The 26,619-nt window shown below is 41.0% G+C and overlaps 1 protein-coding gene across 1 annotated transcript in view; it reads left to right on the plus strand.

The window, feature by feature from the left end:
• The first annotated feature begins 1,044 nt into the window (after window positions 1-1,044).
• LOC119941973 (triadin-like) overlaps window positions 1,045-26,619 on the plus strand; it is a 229,505-nt gene continuing 203,930 nt past the window's right edge. Inside the window, exons 1-3 of the mRNA XM_038762560.1 lie at window positions 1,045-1,207; window positions 9,847-9,909; window positions 12,542-12,601. Coding sequence (XP_038618488.1) covers window positions 1,045-1,207; window positions 9,847-9,909; window positions 12,542-12,601 — 286 coding nt within the window. The remainder of the gene's footprint in view (window positions 1,208-9,846; window positions 9,910-12,541; window positions 12,602-26,619) is intronic.

Here is a 26,619-nt window from a genome sequence, read left to right on the forward strand (position 1 = left end):
TAGTACAATGCTCCAAACATAATAAGCACTCACTAAATGCCATTTATTGATTGACTGACCATACGATCTATTTGGGGAGAAATATGATCCATGTTAGAGGGTAAGCATCTTGTGAGCAGGGAACATCATTCTGAACTCCACAAGTGCCTAGTTAATAGCACCAAGTGGGTGCTTAATAAATGCTATTAATACTACTACCACCATTGTTATCCCTGTCGTCTCATCTTCCTACAAGCCCTGTAGTTCCCTCTGCCAAAGGAACATCCCAGAGTAAGCCCCCGTTTTCCTCAGCTCCGCCTCCCCTTCGTCCCAACTCACTCCCTTTGCTCTACCCCCCTTCCCAGACCCACAGCACTTGTGTATATATGTACATATCTGTAATTCCATTTATTTGTATTATTGCCCGTTGACTTGTTTTGATATATGTATATATATATTTAATTCTATTTATTTATATCGATGCCCGTTTACTTGTTTTGATGTCTGTCTTCCCGCTTCTAGACTGTGAGCCCAGTGTGGGCAGGGATGGTCTCTCTTTATTGCTGAAGTGTACTTTCCAAGCACTTAGCACACTGCTCTGTATACAGTAAGTGCTCAATAAACATGATTGAATGAATGAACATCTCCACACAAACAGCCTCTACTTGCCATAAGCTCCTCTTGCCCTTTTCCCTCTCAAATGCTCCCTTCCCCATCCCGTTCTGTACAGGATGACCTCCATTGATCTCAGTGGGGAAGGAGGGGGAAGCAGTGTGGCTTAGTGGATAGAGCAAGGGCCTGGGCCTCAGAAGGACCTGGGTTCTAATTCTGGCTCCGCCACGTGTCTGCTGTGCGACCATGGATAAGTCACCTCACTTCTCTGGGCCCCAGTTACCTCATCCGTAAAATGGGGATAAAGACTGTGAGCCCCATGTAGAACAGGGACTGCACCCAACCTGATTAGCTTGTGTCTACCTCAGTGCTTGGAACAGTACTTGACACACAGTAAGCAATTAACAAAAACCTTCATCATCTTAGCAGGCTGGGGATAAAAGCTGCTCCCACATGCTCTTGGACCCCTCCATTTTTGCTGAGGAAACAGAGTGGCTACCATCTTCCCTCCCACCACTGAAGGTCTTTGCTCCCAGTATTCTTCATGGCCACGGGGCCAGTGATAAAAGCAGCTCCGTCAAGCTTTTGGACTCTCCTGTCTCCAACGAGAGAGCAAGTCGGAGTGGATAGAGCACAGGCTTGGAAGTCAGAAGTTCAAGGGTCCTAATCCTGCCTCTTGCCACTTGTCTGCTGTGTAATCTTGGGCAAATCACTTCACTTTTCTGGGCCTCAGTCACCTTATCTGTAAAATGGGGATTGAGACTGTGAGCCCCACATGGGACAGAGATTATGTCCAACTGGATTTCCTAGTACAAATTTGCTTCCTACAAGCCCTGTAGTTCCCTCTGCTTGAGGAACATCTCCATTTGAACACCCTCTACTTTCCATAAGCTCCTCTTGCCCTTTTCCCTCTCAAACATTCCCTTCCGCAACCCAGTCTGTTCTGTTGAATATGACCTCCATTGATCTCAGTGGGGAAGGAACTGGAAGCAGTGTGGCTTAGTAGATGGAGCATGGGACTGGGAGTCTTGGTACAGTGCTTAGTTCAGTGCCTGGCACATAGTAAGCATTTTACAAATACTAGTTATTATTATTCCCTCCAGAGAGGGTCCCAGGTTCCAGCATGCTCGGTGCTCACAAGCTGGGGGTAAAATTCCACCTGGATTCCTTGATCCCATTAAAAACTTTGAGTCCATTTTGTGCGTTTGTTCATCAATCGATTAATCAATAACACTTGTTGAGCACTTACTGTGTGTAGAGCACTATTCTGAGAGCATGGGAAAATGTTGTGTTTTAATGGCTCATCACTCCCGATGTGTCTGACTGAAATCCCTTCTCCTCACCTAAACTCTGAGATTGTGAGCCCCCTGAGGGGCATGAACCATTTCTAATTCCCACCTGTGAATTCTCTCCCAGAGGTTAGTACAGTGTTCTGTACATAGTAAGTGGTTAATAAATACAATTACTAGGACTAGACTGTGAGCCCACTCTTGGGTAGGGACTGTCTCTATATGTTGCCAACTTGTACTTCCCAAGTGCTTAGTACAGTGCTCTGCACACAGTAAGTGCTCAATAAATACGATTGATTGATTGACTAAAAAGCAGCGTGAACCCTATTGACTCCCTTTATACCAGATGAGGAAATTGAGCCCCAGAGAAGTTAAGTAACTTGCCTAAGGTCACACAGCAGACAAATGGCAGTGCCAGGATTAGTATCTATGTCCTTGCTCTTTCCATTAGGCCATGTTGCTTTCTTGATATAGGAAAAAAATGTGGCTCGCCCTGAAAAACAGGGAATGAATTAATGTTGAAATGAAGGTTTTTAAAGTTTCAGAAGGTCTCGAGTTTGGGAAGAAAAAGATGCCAATGAAGCCCAATAACCATCATTACCAATGTAAAAATCTCACAGCGGTAATCCAAAATCAAGAAAGACATTGCCTTTATATTTGATAGAGCAAAGGTTGGTTCTACAGGGATGATGAAATTACATCGATTTGACCATGTCCAAAATGCACAGTTTTCATATTCAAATGGATTCACACAGAGAGATCAACTAAGAAACAAACCAACCAGTCATTTTATGCACCTTCTATTTATTTCTTACTAGCCCCAGGATCACATCGTCTTTATAAAAATCATTTCTCTGGTAATTAACTATTGTATATTCCCTCGGTGAAACATTTTCTTTTTAATTTATTGTTAGAAGAGCAGCCAAGTGTTAGGGCTAAGGAAGGATAAAATAAGTTGTTTAATTTTTCTTTCATCTGATGTTAATTAATGCAAAAGCTAAATTGCTTAGAAGTGCTCAATTCTGAGACATTTTCCAATCCTCCTTCCTGTCCCCCTACTGCAAAACCTGTCTTTTCGATAATCAGTTCCAGGTACTTCTTGATATGCTTTCATCAGGGGAATTCTGTGTAGGTATATGTGGAAGGCTCCCTAAATTATGCCAATAATGATGATGATGATGATGATATTTAAGCACTTATTATATCCCAGGCATTGTGCTAGATACAAGATAGAGAAGCCATGTGGCTCAGTGGAAAGAGCCCGGGTTTGGGAGTCAGAGGACATGGGTTCTAGTCCAGGCTCTTCCACTTGTCTGCTGTGTGACCTTGGGCAAGCCACTTAACTTCTCTGTGCCTCAGTTACCTCATCTGTAAAATGGGGATTAAGACTGTGTGCCCCAGAAAGGACAACCTGATTACCTTGTTTCTACCCCAGCACTTAGAACAGTGCTCGGCACATAGTAAGCGCTTAACAGATACCATAATTATTATTATTGTTATTATAAGCAGGTCCCCCTTGGGGCTTACAGTCTAAGTAGGAGGGAGAACAGGTACTGAGCCCCCATTTTGCAGATGAAGGAACAGAGACTCAGAAGAGTTAAAGTGACATGCCCAAAGTCACAATACAGGCAGGTGATGGGTTTGGTACTAAAACCCAAGTCCTCAGACCCTCAGGCCCATGCTATTTCCACTAGGGTAAACTATTTCCCTTCATTATTGCTCAATCTCTGACAACACAAGGCTCAGAGCACTACCTGTCTTGCAAAACTGCCATTCAGTCATATTTATTGCATGCTTACTGTGTGCAGAGCACTGTACTAAGCGCTTGGAAAGTACAATTATAAACCAACCAGTGTAAGCAGAGGTGAGGACAGATGAACTGGGACATGAAGCTATAATACTTCAAATGATTCCGGTGTATTCATTTGTCCAAATCATTTTCACATCAGTCATCTTATTTTTATTATTAATTTTATATTATTATTATTTGTTAAACTCTTACTACGCATCAGGCACTGCTCTAAGTGATGGGATCGAGACAAGATAATCAGGTCAGACACAGACCTGTCCAAATGGGGGTCACAGTCAAAGTAGGCAGGAGAATAGGCAATTAATTACCACTTTACAGATGAGGAAGCTGAATCATAGAGAAGTTAAGTGATTTGCCCAGGATCACACAGCAGACCAGTGGTGGAGCTGGGATTAGAAACCAGGTTTTGTTGTTGCTGTTTTTGTTTTTATGGTATTTGTTAAGTGCATATTATGTGCCAGGCATTATACTAAGTGCTGGGGCAGATACAAGCTAATCAGGTTGGACATAGTCCATGTCCCACATGGGGCTCACAGCTTTAATCCCCATTTTACAGATGAGGTAACAGAGATACAGAGAAGGGAAGTGATTTGTCTAAAATCATGAGACAGGCAAGAGGCAGAAGTGGGATTAATACCCAGGTCCTGTTGTCTCCCAAGCCTGTGCTTTTTCCCCTAGGCTGCCCTATTCCTCAATATCTTCATGAGGTAGAGAGAGGTTGGTATTTTTTCCCCATTTCTCTGAGGAAGAAACTATGGTTCAGAGAGTTTAAGTGACTTGCCTGAAGTCACACAGCAGGCTAATGACATAGGAGTAAAACTGTGAGTAAAACCTTCTAGACTGTGAGCCCATTGTTGGATAGGGATTGTCTCTATATGTTGTGGATTTGTACTTCCCAAGTGCTTAGTACAGTGCTCTGCATACAGTAAGCGCTCAATAAATACGATTGAATGAATGAATGAATGAATAAAACATGGAATTAAATCCTGGATCTTCTAACTGCCAGCTCCATATTCTCTCCACTGGCTCATACAGCCTTAAGAAGAAATAGAGAACAATCTCTAACTACTGAGATCATAACAGGATGGAAGAGGTCTGTTATATTGTTATAATGGACTCTCCCAAACACTTAATATCATCATCAACCATCATCATCAATCGTATTTATTGAGCGCTTACTGTGTGCAGAGCACCGTACTAAGCGCTTGGGAAGTACAAATTGGCAACATATAGAGACAGTCCCTACCCAGCAGTGGGCTCACAGTCTAGAAGGGGGAGACAGAGAACAAAACCAAACATACTAACAAAATAAAATAAATAGAATAGCTATGTACAAGTAAAATAAATAGAGTAATAAATCTGTAATACAGTGCTCTTCACATAGTAACCACTCAGTAAATACAATTGACTGGCTGACACATATTAATTTCCCTATTCCAAAAAGTCTAAGTTGGCAGTGATTTTTTGAGGAACATCCAATGAACACAAAATTAAACTGTGTCCGACCAACACACCTTTTATCAATCAATCAGTGGTATTTGTTGAGCACTTACTATGTATAGAGCATTGTACTAAGCCTTTGGGAGAGTACAATATAACAGAATTTGTAGATACATTCCCTGTCCACAGTGAGCTCACAGTCTACAGGACAAATGTACATAAAACACTGGAGGTTCTCATAAAGTTCTGCTCGATGTCCATTTCAACATGAATATTGCATAATGATGATTTAAAGGTCCAATTCATAGATATGTTGTTAAGGTGCATTATTTAGACTGGCTTTCTGTGGGTTTCTGCTGTTCTTCCCAACTCTGTATTAAGCTGCCATCAGGATCAAAGTGTATAATGGAAGCATTATTCAATATGGAAGTATTAATTCAGTATGTACTAAAGCAGGATAATTGCATTGCCACCGTTATATGTCAGATTGTAAATTCCTCAAGTGTAGGTGAGGTGTCTTAAATAATAATAATAATAATAGCATTTATTAAGCACTTACTATGTACAAAACACTGTTCTAAGTACTGTGGAGGTTACAAGGTGATCAGGTTGTCCCACAGGGGGCTCACAGTCTTAATCCCCCATTTTACAGATGAAGTAACAGAGGCACAGAGAAGTTAAGTGACTTGGCCAAAGTCACACAGCTGACAATTAGTGGAGCCAGGATTTGAACCCATGACCTCTGACTCCAAAGCCCGTGCTCTTTCCACTGAGCCATGCTGAATGTCTATTGTTTGCTCCCAAACACCAAGTGGCAGGTAGTAGAATTCTGTAAATACTATTGATATTTCATAACAATTATGGCATTTGCAAAGTCAGTCAGTCATATTTATTGAGCACTTACTGTGTGCAGAACAATGTACTAAGCTCTTGGGAGAGTACAATACAACAATAAACAGATTCTTTGCTCACAGTGAACTTAGAATCCAGAGAGGTTAAGCAATTACTATGTGCTAAGCCCTGAGATAGATACAAGGTTGTATCTATCAATCTATCATCCCCAATTTACAGTTTAGGGAACTGAGGCCCAGAGATGTTAAGTGACTTTCCCTAGGTCACACAGTGAGATTGCGGCAGATCTGGGAATGGAGCCTGGTTTTCCTGACTCCCGATCCTATGCTCTTTTCACTAGAAGACACTGTCTCTCCAAGTCGTGGTGATCAATCAACTGGACTAGTTCAAAGAGTTTCAATTTATGCCTAAGTGCATATGTTATAATAATAATAATAACTATGATATTTGTTAAGCACTTACAATGTGTCAGGCACTGTACTAAGCATTAGGGTAGATACGAACTAATTCATTCATTCATTCAATCGTATTTATTGAGCACTTACTGTGTGCAGGGCACTGTACTACGTGCTTGGAAAGTACAATTCGGCAACAAACGGAGACAGTCCCTACCAATGGACTCACAATCTAGAAGTGGGGAGAAAGACAACAAAACAAAACAAAGCAAGTGGGCAAGCATCAATAGCATCAATGTAAAAAAATAGAATTATAGCTATATTCACATTATTAATAAAATAAATAGAATAATAAATATGTATATGTATACACAAGTGCTGTGGGGTGGGGAGGGGGGTAGAGCAGAGGGAGTGAGTAGGGCAATGGGGAGGGAAGGAGGAACAGAGGAAGAGGGGAGCTCATCCTGGGAAGGCCTCCTGGTGGAGGTGAGGTCTCAGTAGGGCTTTGCAGGGGGGAAGTGTGATTGTTTGGCGGATGTGAGGAGGGAGGACATTCCAGGCCAGGGGTAGGACGTGGGCAGGGGATCGACGGTGGGACAGGTGAGAACGAGGCACAGTGAGGATGTTAGCGGTGGCAGAGGAGCAGAATGTGTGGGCTGGGCTGCAGAAGGAGAGAAGGGAGGTGAGGTAGGAGGGGACAAGGTGATGGGGAGCTTTGAAGCCAATAGTGAGGAGTTTTTGTTTGATACGGAGGTTGATAGGCAACCACTGGAGATTTTTGAGGATGGGGGTGACATGCCCAGAGCGTTTCTGTAGAAAGATAATCTGGGCAGCCGAGTGAACTATAATCAGGTTGGACACATTCCTTGTCTCACATAATAATAATAATAATAATGGCATTTGTTAAGTGCTTACTATGTGCAAAGAACCGTTCTAAGCACTGGGGGGATACAAGGTGATCAAGTTGTCCCACGTGGGGCTCACAGTCTTAATCCCCATTTTACAGATGAGGTAACTGAGGCCCAGAGAAGTTAAGTGACTTGCCCAAAGTCACACAGCTGACAAGTGGCGGAGCTGGGATTTGAACCCCTGACCTCTGACTCCAAAGCCCGTGCTCTTTCCACTGAGCCACACTGCTTCACATGGGGCTCCTAGTCTCAATCCCCATTTTACAGATGAGTTACAGAGCTGTGAAATGAATTGCTCAAAGTCACACAGCAGACAAGTGGCAAGAGCTGGTAATTAGAACCCATGACCTTCTGAATCCTAAGCCCGTGCTCTATCCATTCTATTACTCTATTACTATATTTATGTGTTCTATTACTCTATTTATTAGTCTATTTATTTATTTATTTTACTTGTTCATATTTATTCTACTTATTTATTTTGTTAATATGTTTTGTTTTGTTCTCTGTCTCCCCCTTCTAGACTGTGAGCCCACTGTTGGGTAGGGACTGTCTCTATGTGTTGCCAATTTGTACTTCCCAAGCGCTTAGTACAGTGCTCTGCACATAGTAAGCGCTCAATAAATACGATTGATTGATTGATTGTTGGGTAGGGACCGTCTCTGTATGTTGCCAACTTGTACTTCCCAAGTGCTTAGTACAGTGCTCTGCACACAGTAAGTACTCAATAAATACGACTGAATGAATGAATCTACTATGCCATACTTGTCCACAATCTTTATTAAGTGTCTACTAGACGAAGGTGCTCAAGAGCAGGAATCACATCCCTTGCTTTCTGTGTTCCCTAGTATAGTGCTCAGATCTCAGAAGACCTCACTACAGTCCTCTGCACACACTAAACTCTCAGCCAGTGCTGTGAGTGAGTTTTCTTTTTTCCAGAAGTGGGGAGTGGAAGGATTGAACTTGTTTCTCTCCTTGTTTCCCTGAGGGAGTTAATTCCCACCATTCTATCACACTGAACTCCACCAAAAGGTGATGGATGAGAAATGTCAGCCCATTTGTAGTTTTCTCTCATCTATGTTGTTAGTAGTAGGGAAAAAAGTCCACTTCATTGCCCTCCCCCTGGAAGCTGAATGTGTTACTTTTTACCCACAAATTCACCATTGTCCTGAAAATGCAAAATTAACGCTACAGGGACATTAAACTTCCCAACATAAAATTGCCCAGGAAAGGAGGCAGAATGAATGAAAGTGGATATGTAACACCATCAAAAAATGACTTCTTGTCTCCGCTTTTGTCTGACTGGCCTCCAATAGTACGGCCCAGCTTCCTTCAGATAAAGCATAAATTTAGTCCTCCACAAGACCTATAGCATATTCCTGGGAGCCATATAGAGGGATACTTCAAGTTACAATTCTTTCTAATGATCTTTCGAGTGGCCATTGATCTTGTAGGTAAAAAGCTAAGGGAATTCATTATATCCTCTGTTTTATTATATTCATCCACCATAAGCTTCACGGAGACATTCACATAAGTTAGAACTTCTCTTATTGAGTTTCCTTAGAAGTTACAGGCCCCAGTCACTGAAAGGCCTTGGATAAAATAAATGCTTTAAACAAGTGTCTAAAATCCGCACTAGATATCTTGCTTTATCAGAGATTCCAGTGGGCTACCAGAAGACCTCCATTAAATCATTCGTCTAGATGATAGTCAAAAATATTTGTTGAGCACATATTGTGTCTGGAATACAATATTCAGATGGGCAAATTAGCCAATCTCTGTCAGACACCCTGTCCCAGCTGGTCTGCCAGACCCAGCAACACTCTAAAGGGAAAACAGAACAACAGTTACTCACTCAGACACTGTCGAGATGAGGTGGAAATTCTCTGTCCTTTTCCATAGGAGAAGACGGTTTCAGATTTCAGGAATGGGGACCCATTAGCCATTTAGTCTTCTGACCCTACACTCTCCTTGTCAAACAGCCCGCAGGCTTCTAGGAGCCTCCGTTGGCAAACACGTTTGAAAAATATGAATTGTATCCGGGCAGCACTTCTGATGTACCAACAGCTCCCAACCAGATAAGTGGCTAAGGTCACGTCCTAAGCAAACTGCTGCAGAGAAATTCCAGGATCCCGACGTTAAAAAACTAGTTAATATAGACACATTTCTGAAAGTAAAATCGAATCATATTCAGATGTACTCATCAATACTGAAGAAAATAACAATAATGTAGGATACCTCCTTTTTACACCTATTTTCTCATTAAATGGCTGATCTTCGTTAACAAGGTATGTCTGTCCTGAATCAATCACATGGTATACATTTTCAGAGTCCAGAATTTTTTGTAGTAAAATCATCAGGCCAGAACATTTAAAAATATTAATCAGTCTATTAACAGTATTTATTGAGCACTTTTTGTGTGCAAAGTCCTGTACTGAGCTTTTTGGAGTGTACATTACAACAGACTAAGATAGACATGATCCCTGCCTGCAAGGGGCTTACAAAATAAAGCATGCACAGATTTTAGAATTCATTCCATAAATGCTTTTAACTTCATTTTTTAGGAAAAGAAGAGGACAAGAAAGCAACTCCTGACAAGAAAGGGACTTCTGATACTAAAAAGAAAGGTAAGGGGTTGAAAATCTTTTTTGCTGTTCAGTGAAAGGACTTCTTTATCTTGATCATTGATCCTATATTTGGGAATGACCAAAATGAAAAGCACCGTCTCGTAAGAGCTGCTGATTTCTTCCACAGTTTTCTAAGTTCTTTGCCACCTCATTTGACTTTAACAGTAGATGTTGAGATTAACATTAGTGGCGTTGGATGATCCATTTGTGGTCATGACGATGGTTGTCCACCTAAGCGTCCAAGTGTGGGTAGAATCCTGCGAGTTTTTTATGGTATTTGTTCAGCACTTACTATGTACTAAGCACTGGGGTAGATACTGGATAATCAGGTTGGACATAGTCCCTGTCTCACTTGGGGCTCACAGGCTTAATCTCCATTTTACTCATTCATTCGTTCAATCATATTTATTGAGCGCTTACTGTGTGCAGAGCACTGTACTAAGCACTTGGGAAGTACAAGTTGGCAACATATAGAGATGGTCCGTACCCAACAGCGGGCTCACAGTCGGTCAGGTAACTGAGGCAAAAAGAAGTGAAGTGACTTGTCCAAGGTCCCAAAGCAGATGAGTGGCGGAGCCAGGATTAGAATTTAGGTCCTTACAATAATAATAATAATGATGGTACTTGTTAAGCATTTACTATGTGCAAAGCACTATTCTAAGCGCTGGGGTGGTTACAAAGTGATCAGGTTGTCCCACAGGGGGCTCAAAGTTTTAATCCTCATTTTCCAGATGAGGTAACTGAGGCCCAGAGAAGTGAAGTGACTTGCCCAAAGTCACACAGCTGACAGTTGGCAGAGCTGGGATTTGAACCCATGACCTCTGACTCCAAAGCCCGGGCTCTTTCCACTGAGCCACACTGCTTCTCCAGCTTATGACTCCCAAGCCTGTGCTCTATCCACTTGGCCACTTAGGATCATAGCTTCCCCCACACAATGGATTTGTTAGGACCCTATAGTAGTCTTGTATTTTCAACGGGTTTGCAAATAATGCTAAATTTATTAGGTGGGCTCACACTCTGGAGTCAAGAAAAACAGTGAAAATGATCCTGAAAAATGCTCCTTAGAACACAGGATGAAATGTAGTATAGAATGGAAAAGATTGAGCCATAAGCAGTGGATAATCTGGGGGTCATAGTTGACCAGGCACAGAACATCAGTTAATAATGAAGTTTACCCCAGTGCTTAGTATAATGCTTGGCACAATATAAGTGCTTAACAAATACCATGATTATGAAAGAAGTCTTGTCTTGTGCTATTTGTCTTCAGCCCATAGTGACTCCTCGCTTCTCTTCCATGCCACATGTATTTTAATGTCTGTCTCCCCCTCTAGACTGTGAGCTCGTTGTGTGCAGGGAATGTGTCTGTTCTTGTACTGTACTCAACCAAGGCCTTAGTACAGTGATTTTCACACTGTAAGTGCTCAATTAATATGATTGAATGAATGACTGAATGAATTCAGCCTGGAGAAGAGAATAATAATAATAATGATGGTATTTTTTAAGCACTTACTATGTGCCAAGCACTGTTCTAAGAGCTGGGGAGGACAGAAGGTAATCAGGTTGTCCCATGGGGGGCTCACAGTCTTAATCCCCATTTTACAGATGAGGTATCTGAGGCACAGGGAAGTGAAGTGACTTGTCCAAAGTCACACAGCAGACAAGTGGTGGAGTCGAGATTAGAACCCATGACCTCTGGCTCCCAAGCCCGTGCTCTTTCCACTGAGCCATGCTGCTTCTCTAAGACTATTGGAGAACTATTAATTATAAACTGTTGGAAGGATTTCACTTGTATTTATTGAGCACTTACTGTACAGAGAGCACTGTACTAAGCACTTGGGAGAGAAACAAAATAACAATAAACAGACACACTCCTGCCCACAATGAGCTTACGGTCTAGATATTGACAATTGTTTTTTGACAACCACAGGGACAAAGTTTTTTGTGGGTGAGAGGAGGGGAGGATATCAGAGAGATAGATGGGAGAATCTTTTGTCAATTAATCAATTAATGGCATTAATTTGGAACTTACTGTGTACAGAGCCCTGTATTAAGCACTTGGGAGAGCACAATAGACCAGAGTTGGTAGACATGTTCCCTGCTCACAAGGACTTTACAATAAAGGAGCTTAAAGTTCCGGAGATCTGTGAAGAAATAATAGACACCCTTCAACTGCATTTGATTGAATCCCTCTCCCAAATGCAGTTCTGGCTCAGAATCTTTTTAATGATTCTATATTTGCCTTATTGCCCTAGGAATGTCCTAAATGTCTAAGACCACCTTGCAAGAGGAACCGATTTCCTCCACAGTTTCATCAGGCTGTTAAATGACTTCGCTGACATGAATGATTTTGTGGCATTAGCAAAAAGTTGGCATCTTCCCACACATAGAGTTGCCCCCTTGACCTTCAGTGCGTTATTAAGGATCTATTTCATTCATATTTGACATTCACTTATGAATCGGAATTTATTTATGGTTTCACAGTGACCGGGTTAAAGTGTTATGGCATTTCAGTAATCAGCTAAATCCCCAAATACTGTCTCCCAAGCCTGTACATGATAGGCCGAGCGACTACTAAGGCAGGCAGATTTATGGTACAGAGTGAAAGGCAAACATTGTGTTTTTTCCATTTTAGAAAAAGATGATGTTGAAAAGAAAGCAGTGAAAGAAACTCTTGTCGAAGCGAAGAAAAAAGGTAAGCTATTTTGATCTTGATTTTCACAATAAGATCGTCTCATGGATAATTGCTTTTGGTAGAGGATTAAACCATGATTTAGCCACAAAATGGAAATACCATTGCATTTGAATATTCAGAAATTTTCACACAAAAAAGTACATTTAGCCAGGTTTAGGTAATACACTATTTGCAGACTCAGAATTTTTATGCCCATTCAAGCTTTTGGCGGATGAATCCTATTGGCTTTTTGCAGTTTCTAAGAGCAACCTTTTTAGAACAACAAACTGCTTGTGCTCTCACAAGTGCTTAATACAGGGCTCTGTACACAGTAAGTTCCCAATTAATACCATTAATTTATTGATTGGCAAAAAACTCTCCCATCTATCTCTCTGTTGTCCTCCCCACCCACCCCCATGGAAAACCTTGTCCCCGTGGTTGTCAAAAAACTATTCTCTATGTCTAGACCGTAAACTCATTTTAGGCAGGAGTGTGTCTGTTTATTGTTATTTTGTTTCTCTCCCAAGTGCTTAGTACACAAACCACTTTGGATTTATAAAGGGACCCATTATAAATCCACATCACTTCTACAAAATGACATTTTACCCATTTTAGGTTCAATGAATCTGAAAATATCTCAGATTGCAGTTGAGCAAATGAATTCCTTTGAATTTCATGTCACCCACAAACAGTCTCAAAATTGCTTTGTCCTCCAAAGCCCTCTGATTCTTCTGACTCTGCCTGCTTGATTAGGTAACTTAAGATCATTGAACAGAAACTTGTCTCTCCAGAGGGCCATCTGGGGTGCAGATCTTGGTGATTTGGTCGTGAACTCGGATCCATTTTCAATCCCACCCCTTCCAAATCCTCAAGAGAGGGGCATGAGCTTGGAGCTTGGAGTTTGAAGTGGATGGGTAAGGCTGTGTTAGTCTCTGTGGAAACTGGTTCCCTTAGTTAAAAGTAGAGAGGGAGGGTCTTTGAGAACATTCTAGAGCTGACAGGGGAGAAACATTCCACTGGGGTATTTTGTAATACAGAGTAACAATGGAGTCTATTTAAAAGCTTGTAGATTCAATTTAGAAATGAATGGGAAACTTAGGATCCTCAATAATAATAATAATAATAATGGCATTTATTGAGTGCTTACTATGTGCAAAGCACTGTTCTAAGTGCTGGGGAGGTTACAAGGTGATAGGTTGTCCCACGGGGGTCTCACAGTCTCAATCCCCATTTTCCAGATGAGGTAACTGAGGCACAGAGAAGTTGAGTGACTTTCCCAAAGTCACACAGCTGACAATTGGCAGAGCCGGGATTTGAACCCATGACCTCTGACTCCAAAGCCCGGGCTCCTTCCACTGAGCCATGCTGCTTGTGTCCACGCTGTTCCCCAAACACTCCCAAAGCTTTCTACTGTGTAATATTAAAACCCTAGTGTTTGTTTGCTTACTTCTAAGGGCATGAGATGCCTAAGTTGGCTTTATTTCTGTCCAGCTCAGTGGTGTGTATAGCAGTCCTTCAAACTTTAGGTGATGCCACTGATGGAAAGTTTATATATGAAGTGATGTAGCAGAAGTAGGAATTACTTAATCAACTTACTGTCTGCAGAGTACTGTACTAAGCACTTGGGAGAGTACAATATAAGAGAGAAAGGAGACATGTTCCCTGCCCACAGTGAGCTACCTATATGTCTACAGACATAGTACATACTGAAAAATAATTGTGTTGTGGAAAACAATATTCTATTTCCAGCCAATTTCTTCAGTGTCCTGTAAGAGCAGACAGTGAGGGCTTCTTTCAAAAGTATCTACAGTTCCGGGCCACCAGACATATGGGGGCAGCTAGAGCTCACAGTTGATAAAAAAATGCATGTTCTTCAGGGGTAGTGTATTGTTTTAGACACAGAAACAGCTTCTTCGTATTAGGAAAGATATTGAAACCCATATCTGCCAAACGATGCTTTGAGTTTCTCTTCACCAAGTCAGATTTAGTGAGAAATAATGCAGCGAAAACAGAGTTGAGTTACAATGATGTGGCTCTTATTGTAACAGGACCAATTTGGGTTAGATTTAAGAAGAGAATTCCTGGTTGAGAAGTCTGTTGAGAATACTTCTGAGATAATGCCTCTTCCCAGAGGTCTTCCTAATTGATCTCTAATCTCCCCACTTCATAACCCTAGCCTTCCACAACTTCCTGAACCTTTAATGTCCTTACAACATAAGTTGTACATATCTTATGCTTTATTATTCCCCCTTTCTAACAGCCAAGTGTCTCTCTCCCCACTTGGCAGTAAGAACACTGAGGCCAGGGTTCTGTCTTCTAACTCTTTGGTACTCTCCTAATCACTTAGTACAGTGCTCTGCACAGAGTAGGCGCCTAATGAATTCTACTGATTGATTAATTGAAGAATGAACTGTCAGGTGAGAAATTGGGGTTCCTTTCCCTGACTCTTTACAAGTACAAAATACCTTATACCCAGTCCTGCCTGGAGGACATCTGTCTGAGTAGTTGTATTTCATCTTTGTAACGGACAAAATAGGTGGAATCTTGGATGTTCAATTTCCTCATCAACAAAATAGGGATTGAGACTGTGAGCCCCATATGGGTCAGGGACTGATGTGTCCAACCTGATGAACCTGTATCTAAGCCAGTACTGTACTTGGCATATCATAAGTGCTTTAAGATACCACAGTTATTATTATTTCATATCACTAAAGTTAAAAGTAGGTCCAATCAGAGCCACTAGCTGCAGAGTTCATAAGAGTACTTCTCTCATAGTGAGTATAGTGAGTACTTCTCTCAGAAAGGTCTGTCTGGAAGCAGCGTGGCCTAGTTGATAGAGCACAGGCCCAGGAGTCATTCAGTCATTCATTCAATCATATTTATTGGGTGCTTACTGTGTGCAGAGCACTGTGGATTCTAATCACTGACACTTGACTGCTGTGTGACCCTGGGCAACTCACTAGACTTCTCCATGCCTCAGGTACCACATCTATAAAACGGAGATTGAGATTGCAAGCCCCACGTGGGATATGGACTGTGTCCAACCTAATGATCTTGTATGTACCCCAGTGCTTAGTACAGTCCTTGGCACATAGTAAGCACTTGGCAAATACCATTAAAAAAAGTCCTGAAATATTCAGACCAATATCTGAAGAGTGACTTAGGAACCCAGGCATGAATCTGATTCAATTTTGCACAAACTGAAGCCCTTATTTGTTTGGGTTTTCCATCCAAATGTTCATCCTGGGACTGAAAAATTGCTGGAATTCTTTCCAAGAGCCTTTGGGGGTGGAACTGTCATAAATGTGTAGCACTGCCATACTCAGTAATTTATTAATCATTTAATTAATCAATCAATCACATTAACTGAGTGCTAACCATACAGAGCACTACACTAAGCGCTTTGGAGAGAACAATATAAGAGTTAGTAGACACATTCCCAGCCCACAACGAGTTTACAATCTAGAGGGGGAGAAGGGCAGTAGTTCATTAATAGAAATAAATAAATTGTGGAGATGTACACAAGTGTTGTGAGGCTGAGTGTGTGGGTGTGTGGTGGTTGGGGGGCTGGGTTCAGTTTACGGGTGTTTCATTAAGGTTGTTCTAACGGCTTCCAGTGCTCAAAATCCTTTCTATAACACATCACAGGCCACTAGGAAATATTCAATTATAGCATGGCCTCGATCACTTATTTAAAAGTGCTATCCCCTAGAATTACTATTATAAAAGAATTTGTTATTCTGGAAGATACATTGTTGTGGTCAATTGCTAGGCTTTCAGCGGGTCAGGGGGAGTGTTATCATTTTACATGTTGACCTTTTAAGAACCCTTTAGTCTACATAATGCTTTTGATCTGGAAGTTAGATCCTTGATGGACATTTACCCTTGAAGGTCACTAGTGTTTCATTTCATCAATCAATCCATCAATCAATCATATTTATTGAGCACTTACTGTGTGCAAAGCACTGAAATAAGCGCTTGGAAAGTACAAACTGGCAACATATAGAAACAGTCCCCACCCAACAGTGGGCTCACAGTCTAGAATAGGGAGACAGAGAACAAAACCAAACGTACTAACAAAATAAAATAAATAGAATAGATAGGTACAAGTAAAATAAATAAATAAATAAATAGAGTAATAAATATGTACAAACATATATACATATATACAGGTGCTGTGGGGAAGGAAAGGAGGTAAGATGGGGGGATGGAGGGGGGACGAAGGGGAGAGGAAGTTTCACAAAGTTTCATAAAACACTTTGCATGCAACACGTGCTAGTGAGAACGTATGACAATTAAGCATTCTATTATTGGGTCTGATTATGGCTCAACAAACTCAAATTCCTGTCTCTGACACTGGCAATAGGATTCTTGGAAGGAAAGTATAAAGGTTGCCTTTCTGAAAATCTAACAGCAATGTTACGGAAAAACTCTTCTGACATTATTAACTTTTCCCTTTACATCACTCATATCCTCGCTAATAATAGCACGTTATGGGCAGTTCTCTGCCATCAGTGCATCCTAACCTTCTTGAACTTCTATGATGATTTAGTGTGTCATAGAATTCATTGTCTAAATTATGCATTCACTCTGGCGCTTCAATGCCCTATGTTACAAGATGGGGAAAAGTAAGCAAGTGTCACTGAGTTATTGTAAAAAAAAAATTCTTGCAAGTTTCTCAGTGATGATGGTTTGTTTAAAAAAGTTTGTAATCTGATCCTTCTTCACCATGCTCCTTTTTGTACCTGAAATCCCAAGGCTGTGAATTCTTCTCATGACTTCAGAACACTATAAATGAGTAAAGGGCAATCTTAGTTTGAGAGAAGTATTAGTAGTGATAATAGTAGTTGTAATGATAGCATATATTAGTGGTAATAGGAGTAGTAGTTGTTGTTGTCTTATGCTGTAGAGTCATGTCCGACCCACAGTAACGCCATAGACAAATCTCTCCCAGAACGCCCCACTTCCATCTGCAATTGTTCTGGTAGAGTATCTATAGAGTTTTCTTGGTAAGAATACAGAAGTCATAGTAGTAATAATATTTATTGATCCTCTTCCCCCGTTTGCAGTTTGTTTTCCTAAGCACTTGAAATTGTAAGTGAATTCTCAGCTGAGATCCCGTCTACCAAGTCTTGTACTGAACTTACCCAAACCTTTACTACAGTGCTCTGCACACAGTAGATACCATTATTTGATAGCAAATGACACGTTTTCTGCACCACAAGCACTTACACTCTAATGGAGGAGAGAGAGTTGAGATAGCCCTTCATGGTCAGTAACTATAATTGTAGGGGTTTTTAGTGTTAAGTCAAAGGAAAAAAAGAAAACAAACATACAGATACAGGCTAGTTAGAGGATGGTATCACACAATTAAAGAGATCACAAAATGGGAACTCTGCTGTTCATTACCATCACCACCATCATCATCATCATCACCATCACCAGGATTGATTGACACTTAAAGGGCACGAGGCAATTTACTAGATTTTTGGGCTTCAAGGAGCACACAGATTACAGTGGGAGAGACAGTAGTTAATAGTAGTTGATAAAACAATAGTTCAAAGAGAATTTGGGTAATGACTGGAATAATTATTATGGCATATGTTAAGCACTTACTATGTACCAAACACTTGCCTACTTTTCCCCATCTTGTAATCTGGGGCACTGAAGCACCATAGTGAATGCATAATTTAGTCACTGAATTCCATGACACACTGACTAAAATCATCATAGAAGTTCAAGAAAGTTAGGATACATTGCTGGCAGAGAGTTGTCCATAGCGCACTATTATTAGCGAGAATGTGAGTGATGTAGACAGAAAAGTTAACCATGTTAGAAGAGTTTTTCCTTAACATTGCGGTTGGATTTTCAATAAGGCAACCTTCATATTTTCCTTCCAAGGATCCTGCTGCTAGGGTCAGAGACAGGAAATTGAGCTTGTTGGCCCAATACCTGACCAGTAATAGCATGCTTAATTGTCATATGTTCCGTGAATGTTATATGTTTTTATGTCTGGGTAGATATAAAATAATCTGATTTTACATAGTCCCTTATTAATGTGATATAATGTGTCTCACAGGGGGCTCACAGTCTAAGTAAGAGGGAGAACTGACTTTATCCCCATTTTCAGATGAGTACATTGAGGCACAGAGAAGTTAAGTAACCTGCCCAAGGTCACACAGCAGGCAAGTGGAGGAGCCAAGATCAGAGCTAACTCCCAGTTCTGTGGGCTTTTCACTTGGCCACATTTATTCAATCGTATTTGTTGAGCGCTTACTGTGTGCAGAACACTGTACTAAGCACTTGCCACATCCCTAAGTACTAAGTACTTAGAGGCTAAGAACTAAGCCACACCGCTTCTCTCAACAGGTAGCTAGAAATAGTGAATATGCATTAATCAATACATCAATAGGAAATAGGGAAACAAATAATTAAATCCTGAGATGGCAGAGGGAAGGATGTGCCTGCAAATGTGGAGCAGTTAATCAGGGGAGGCCTCCAAGAGGGGATGGTTTTTTAGGTAGGTTTTGAAAGTGGGGAGTTGTTTGTGGAACCAAGACGGGAGTTCCAGGTGCAATGAATGGCCAGAGCAATGGATCAGAGGAAGTGAGAGTTGGGAATGAGGGGTAGTTTGAAGATTTGCCTTTCAAACTTTGGTCTCAGCTGTGTCTTTTCACTTGAATGACTTCCCAGAAGGTCGGCACTTTTAAAAAAAGAAAATCACAAGTATCTTGGCAGGAACAAGTAGATAATTACTGTGATGTTTCAAGTATTTTGAGAAAATGAAGAGGAAGAGCAGGGGTTTTGGAGACTCTGACCCTAGATTAACATTTAACAAGGGGCATTGAAATGAGAAACAGAATTGAGACCTAACAGGGGGACTAGGCAGCAGTGGGAATTTGTACAACAGGAGGCTGTGGAGGGTGGTATAATGTGAACACATTAGTTATTGCTGTCAACTGCTGAACATGACTGGTGGTTTCTATTAAAATCTCTTCCCCTTTGGGGAAGAAGAGATGGGATTGGGTTGATGATGATAATGACCTTACTACAAGCATCATACTTACTCTATAGAACCCCTCATCATTTCGAAATTCACACCGTATTGCTCTAGTTCTCGTTCCCTCACCAGACAATGCATTATATAGCTTGACAATGATGAGGGAAAAGGGCATTCCTAGAAGAATCAGGCCATCTCCCATTGATTTCTAGTATAACCAAACTGCGATGTGTATTAAGAAAAAGAAAAAAGATGGGTTTCCATATAGAAAATACTCACTAACTGACTCTGTGGAGAAGAAATATCTGAGCAATCTCTCTGAAATATTCCTCAGTGGCAGAGACCCAAAGATCACATAACTGAGACAGATCCAGCAGGGCCTGTACAATGAGTGCAAAGGACTCAAAAGGCAGGACAATCTTCCACAGGGCAAGGACTCAGTGTGGGAAACAAGATGTGAATTGTGTGCCTTTAAATGAGCCATTGATGGGGTTGCCGGAGGGGTGATTATCATACTTGCCCTTATCAAAGGAGTTGTTTTGTAGCGAATAATTAAGAAAACTCACTTTCCCTCAGTTTCCAACCCAAAATTCAGAGATCAAGCATTCAGGATAGCTGGATCTGGGTGTGAATTGCCCTAATCACATTGGTAGAAATTCCAGGTTTTTTTTTTTTTTTGGTTGGCATTTGTTAAGCACTTACTTTGTGCAAAGCACTGTTCTAAGCGCTGGGGGGATACAAGGTGATCAGGTTGTCCCACGTGGGGCTCATAATCGTAATCCCCATTTTACAGATGAGGTGACTGAGGCTCAGGGAAGTTAAGTGACTTGCCCAAGGTCACACAACAGGCATGTGGGGGAGCCGGAATTAGAACCCATGACCTCTGACTCCCAAGCCCGTGCTCTTTCCACTGAGCCACGCTGCTTCTCTGTTGTGGCCTGGATCACTGAGAGAAGAATAGACAATAGGTTGGCTTTATTCACAGACATTTCAAGAGATAATTCTGATTCTTACTCTTCAAAAGGAATATTGTTATTTTATGCTTACAGTGCTACATTTAAACTGAAGATGTCAAGAACTTGGAAGCCAAAGAGCATGGGAGAAAGATCGAGTTTCACTCATGATCACCAAAAAGCACAATGTGATGCTTTCTTCCAGAGGGAGGGAGAGGAGAAAGGGGAGAGAGAGAAGGGACAGGAGAGAAAGAGAGAGAGAGAGTAAATAGAACTAATGGAATTGAAGAGAAAGCTAACAATTCTAGATTTATTGGAAGAACAGGAAAATATGGACCACACTATTGTGACAGAGATGGGTGTGTAGGAAGGTAAGTCTAGTAAAAAGAGGGGGGAAAAAGGAATCCTGGTGCAATCTTCCTTAATCTTATTATTCATTCAATCATATTTGAGTGCTTACTGTGTGCAGAGAACTGTACTAAGCACTTAGTCATTAATAGTCATTGTCACCTTTACCATCAAGATTAATTGTGTGCAATTCAGTCTACTGACATTATTAGTAAATGCTTAAAAAATGCCATTGATGATGGTTAAATGGAATTACAAAGGAAGGAAAGATTTTCATTATTACCCCCATCAACACTGTCTCAGTGTCTACTGTAATAAGAGCACTGCATTCAAGCTTGAGAGACATACAGAAGATCTGTGAGGCTCTAGACTGTAAGCTCATTGTGGTCAGGGAATGTGTCTATAGCTCTGTTATATTGTACTCTCCCAAACACTTAGTACAGTGCATGACACCCAGTAAGTGCTCAATAAAGATGAGAAGGTGAGGCAGCATGGCGTAGTGGATAGAGCATGGGCCTGATTGTCAGAAGGTCATGGATTCTAGTCCCAGCTCTGCCACTTGTTTCCTGTGTGACCTTGGGCAAATCACTTCACTTCCCTGTGCCTCAGTTCCCTCATCTGTAAAATGAGGATTGAGACTGTGAGCCCACATGGGACAGGAACTGTGTCTATCCTAATTTGCTTGTATCCACCCCAGCACTTAGTACAGTGTCTGGCATATAGTAAGCGCTTAACAAATACCATTATTATTATTAATCAATCAATCAATCGTATTTATTGAGTGCTTACTGTGTGCAGAGCACTGTACTAAATGCTTGGGAAGTACAAGTTTGCAACATATAGAGATGTTCCCTACCCAACAGTGGGCTCACAGTCTATTAATAAATATGACTGTTTGACATGAGGCATGACCCCTGCTCTTGAGGATCTCCAACTCTAGTGGGAATGACAAGGAGCCAGCCATTAAGTAAAATTTGGTCATTAAAAGAGCAAGTGAGGATATAGACAATATGTGACTTCGGGCAAGTTACTTAACTTCTCTGTGCCTCAGTTCCCTCATCTGTAAAATGGGGATGAAGACTGTGAGCCCCCCCATGGGACAACCTGATCACCTTGTAACCTCCCCAGCATTTAGAACAGTGCTTTGCACATTGTAAGCTCTTAATAAATGCCATCATTATTATTATAATGGCACTGCTGCCCAGCACAAGCGAATTTTGACTTGTAGCAGATTGCCTTCCACTCACTAGCCACTGCCCATGCTAGGAATGGAATGGGTAGGCCTCTTCTTGACTCTTTCTCCCGTAGTTGAGGCTAGTATAGGAATGGTAACTCTCCATGTGTGATCTTGAGAGGGCACTGCTCATAGTAAGCTCCCAGTAAAGATGATTGATTAATCAGTTGGACTCACAGCAACTCTTGTATTGAACAGGCAAAAGTATCTTGATTTTAAATTTTGAAGGTAAAGTTCACTGAGTTTCTCTTAGGCAAATGGCATTTAACTCTCATCAGAGAAGATGATTTACTGTGATCGATGGCATTACTAGTTCAGACCCTTGATCCATCCAGCTTGGAATTTGTGCCTCTGGAAGAATACCTGACACCAAAGTATTTGGAGGACCCAAGGAGTATTTCCTTTCATTTATTTGAGCTTGTACCTTTTTTTAATGGTATTTGTTAAGTGCTTACTATGTGCCAAGGACTGTACTAAACACTGGGGTAAGATTCGAGGTAATCAGGTTGGACACAGTCCATGTCCCACATGGGGGCTCACAGTCTTCATCCCCATTTTACAGATGGGGCACAGAGAATGTAAGTGACTTGCCCAAGGTCATACAGCAGACAAGTGGCAGAGCCAGGATTAGAACCCAGGTCCTGCTCACTCCCAGGCCCTTGCTCTATCCACTAAGCCTGTATATATGTATATATGTTTGTACATATTTATTACTCTATCTATTTATTTATTTATTTTACTTGTATATATCTATTCTATTTTATTTTGTAGTATGTTTGGTTTTGTCTCCCCCTTTTAGACTGTGAGCCCACTGTTGGGTAGGGACTGTCTCTATATGTTGCCAATTTGTACTTCCCAAGCGCTTAGTACAGTGCTCTGCACACAGTAAGCGCTCAATAAATACGATTGATAATGATGATGATGATGATGATGAGCCATACTGCTTCTCAACATAGGTCTTCAATCTAGGCTTCATATTCTGGTTTTTTGTGAACATCAATTCTGAGTTTGCCCAGTCCAGGTGATTGTGAAAACTTCAATTTGATCTCGCTGTGGTCAGAGATTGTCAGTCTTCATTGCTGTATTGTACTTTCCCAGGTGCTTAGTACAGTGCTCTGCACACAGTAAGCTCTCACTAAATATAATTGAATGAATGAATTATGTACCCTTCAGCTACCAGCTAAAGAATCCTAATCTTTTCAGTTGAGTCTCCTATAGAAGTTATTCTATAGCTCTGATCATCTTGATTTTTTTATGGCATTTGTTAAGCACTTATTATGTACTAAGCACTAGGCATATACAAGATGATTGGGTTGTGCCCAGTCCCGGTCCCATATGGGGCTCACGGTATTAATCCCTATTTAATAGATGAGGTAACTGAGGAACAGAGACGATTACTGATTTGTCTGAGGACACACACTGACCTTGAATTTAAGTGCCCAAGGTCACAAGTGATGGAATCAGGATTAAAACCCAGGACCGTGCTCTTTCCACTAGAGCACATGACTTCTAGTTTGCCTTCTCTTTATCTTTTACAGATCTTTCATGACCTTCTTAAGACCTAAAGCACTTAAAAAAAAAATTGCCATCCTTTATGATCTTAAAGAATTGTTGAGTAGAAACAGGGCTGTACATAAAATGTAACAACTTTTCCAAAGCATGGGTACAGATAGAGCAGCCGCAGAGTCTAGTGGAAAGAGCATGGAGGACTGAGAGTCAGAGGAACTGGGTTCTAATTCTGCCTTTGCCACTTGGCTGCTGTTTGAACTTGGGCTAGTCATTTCCTGTATATATGTATATATATTTGTACATATTTATTACTCTATTTATTTATTTATTTATTTATTTATTTTACTTGTACATATCTATTCTATTTATTTTATTTTGTTAGTATGTTTGGTTTTGTTCTCTGTCTCCCCCTTTTAGACTGTGAGCCCACTGTTGGATAGGGACTGTCTCTATATGTTGCCAATTTGTACTTCCCAAGCGCTTAGTACAGTGCTCTGCACATAGTAAGTGCTCAATAAATACGATTGATGATGATGATGATGATTTCACTTCTCTGTTTCCTTATCTGTAAAATAGGGGTTAAGCCTGTGAGCCCCATCTGAGACAGGGACTGTGTCCAACTTCATTATCTTGTATCCCCCCAGAATTTTTAGTACAGTGCTTGGCACATAGTAAGTGCTTGACAAGTACCATTATTTAAGAAAATACACCTAGGAACCTCTGATTTAAAAATAGTAGGTATAATAATAATCTTTGTGGCATTTGTTAAGCATTTACTAAATGCCAAGGAATGAGCTAAATGCTAGACTAGGTACAATACCATCAGATCAGACACAGTCAATGTACTGCATGCGTCTCACAGATTAAGGGGTAAGGAGAACTGGAATTCCACCCCCATTTTACAGATGAGTAAACTGAGACAAAGAGAATTTAAGTGACCTGCCCATGGTCTCACAGCAGGCAAATGGCAGGGTGGAGATTAGAACCCAGGTCCTCTGACTCTTTTTGTGTTATAGGATGGTAACCTATAATTTATCCTGGTTACACATGTTTTTGTTTATTTTCATTCTGGCTACTCCTTGAAATAGAGTTTCCTTTCATTATTGATTGGCAGCACCAATTGTAGGCCTAAGAGGTAGACAGTCTACGGTAATTACTGCTTTACTGAGATGAAGAGAATGTAACTAGGAAGAGTACTGGAAATGAGCTCAAGGAAGACAGTCACCCAAATCTAAGCTTTTCTTTCTCATTTCCCCATTTCTTTGCTTGGTGATATGGGTCAAACTCAATGAATTCCTTTTCTCTGATGCTGCTCCTTACAGAGATTGGGGAGATTTTTTTGGTTTCAGAATCTGAGCAGGGTCAAGAGGATGTTCATAGGACCACTGTCTATAGATTCATATTTATATTAATGTCTGTTCCATCCTCTCCACTGTAAGCATGTTGTGGGCAGGGAGCAGGCCTAAAAACTCTCTTGTGTTGTACATTCCCAAGTGCTTAGTACAGTGATCTGCACAGAGTAAGTGGTCCATCACTATTAGTTATTAATTGAGTGACTGTGAGGAGATTTCTGGAATTGGGTATCAGGAGATGTCTTATACTGCCTCCCTGGTACAACGAGCATCAAAGAGTTTATTGGGAGAAAAAAAAGAAACCTAGAAAGAGAATAAAAGAAATAGGATACTAGAATTCTTTTGACATTCCTGGATGGAGTGTGGAGAGTTAGTAAGACAGGACATTTTGGGGAAAGCTTAAAGGATTCTCTTAACTAAGTCAGTTGCCCACTTTCCTAATTGCCTCTACATAATTACCACAACCTTAATCGCTAGGTCATCCCTAATTTGGCCTTGGGGAATTGGTTTGCACTTTAATAGAGAAAACAATTCCTCTACAGTAAAAAATTGGTCAGATGATCAAGTAGTAACATAGGTGTTTCTGAAATACTTCTGAAAATCCATTCTGTTGTAATCTCCCCAACAGCAGACACCACATGATCTTCCTATATTTCTTTATGCTTTTAGAATGTACCTTATAACTTTTACTTCTGCTGGAAGTTCCTAAGGGCCTAGTATAGTGGTCTATCAGTAGGCGCTTAGTACACTAAGATGCCCAGTAAAGTAGTCAGCAATCAGTACAGATCTTGTGCAACATTCTCTACACATGAGGTGTCCAGTACCATGCTCTGCGTACAGTAGATTCCCAATACCATGTTCTGCCCCTAGAAGTAGATGTTTAATAAATGCCATTGAGGGTGATGCATCGTTTTTTGTCCTTTTTTAGAATTACTAATCTCTGCACTTTAATTAGCCAATCATGTTTATAGAGTGTTTGCTGTTTGCTGAGAACTGCCCTGAGAACTTGGAAAAGTACAATAGATGCTGAAGACATGATCCCTGCCCTCAAAAAGCTTACATCTAACACAGGGGAGAGAGACCCGAAGATAAGAGATAAGATAAGATAAGGCCCTAGAAATACTACTACTACTAATAATGGCATTTGTTAAGCGCTTACTATGTGCAAAGCACTGTTCTAAGTGCTGGGGAGGATACAAGGTGATCAGGTTGTCCCATGTGGGGCTCAGAGTCTTAATCCCCATTTTACAGATGAGGTAACTGAGGCCCAGAAAAGTTAAGTGACTTGCCCAAAGTTACACAGCTGACAGTTGGCAGAGCCGGTATTTGAACCCATGATCTCTGACTCCAAAGCCCGGGCTCTTTCCACTGAGCAATGCTTCTTCCCTACTGAGAGCTCACCTCCTCCAGGAGGCCTTCCCAGACTGAGCCCCCTTTTTCCTCTCCTCCTCCCCATCCCCCCCACCCTACCTCCTTCCCCTCCCCATGGCACTTGTATATATTTGTACAGACTTATTACTCTATTTATTTTACTTGTACATATTTACTATTCTATTTATTTTGTTAATGAGGTGCATATAGCTTTAATTCTATTCGTTCTGATGACTTTGACACCTGTCTAAATGTTTTGTTTTTGTTGTCTG

The sequence above is a fragment of the Tachyglossus aculeatus genome, chromosome 2, assembly GCF_015852505.1.
Source record: "Tachyglossus aculeatus isolate mTacAcu1 chromosome 2, mTacAcu1.pri, whole genome shotgun sequence".
Taxonomy (NCBI): Eukaryota; Metazoa; Chordata; class Mammalia; order Monotremata; family Tachyglossidae; genus Tachyglossus; species Tachyglossus aculeatus.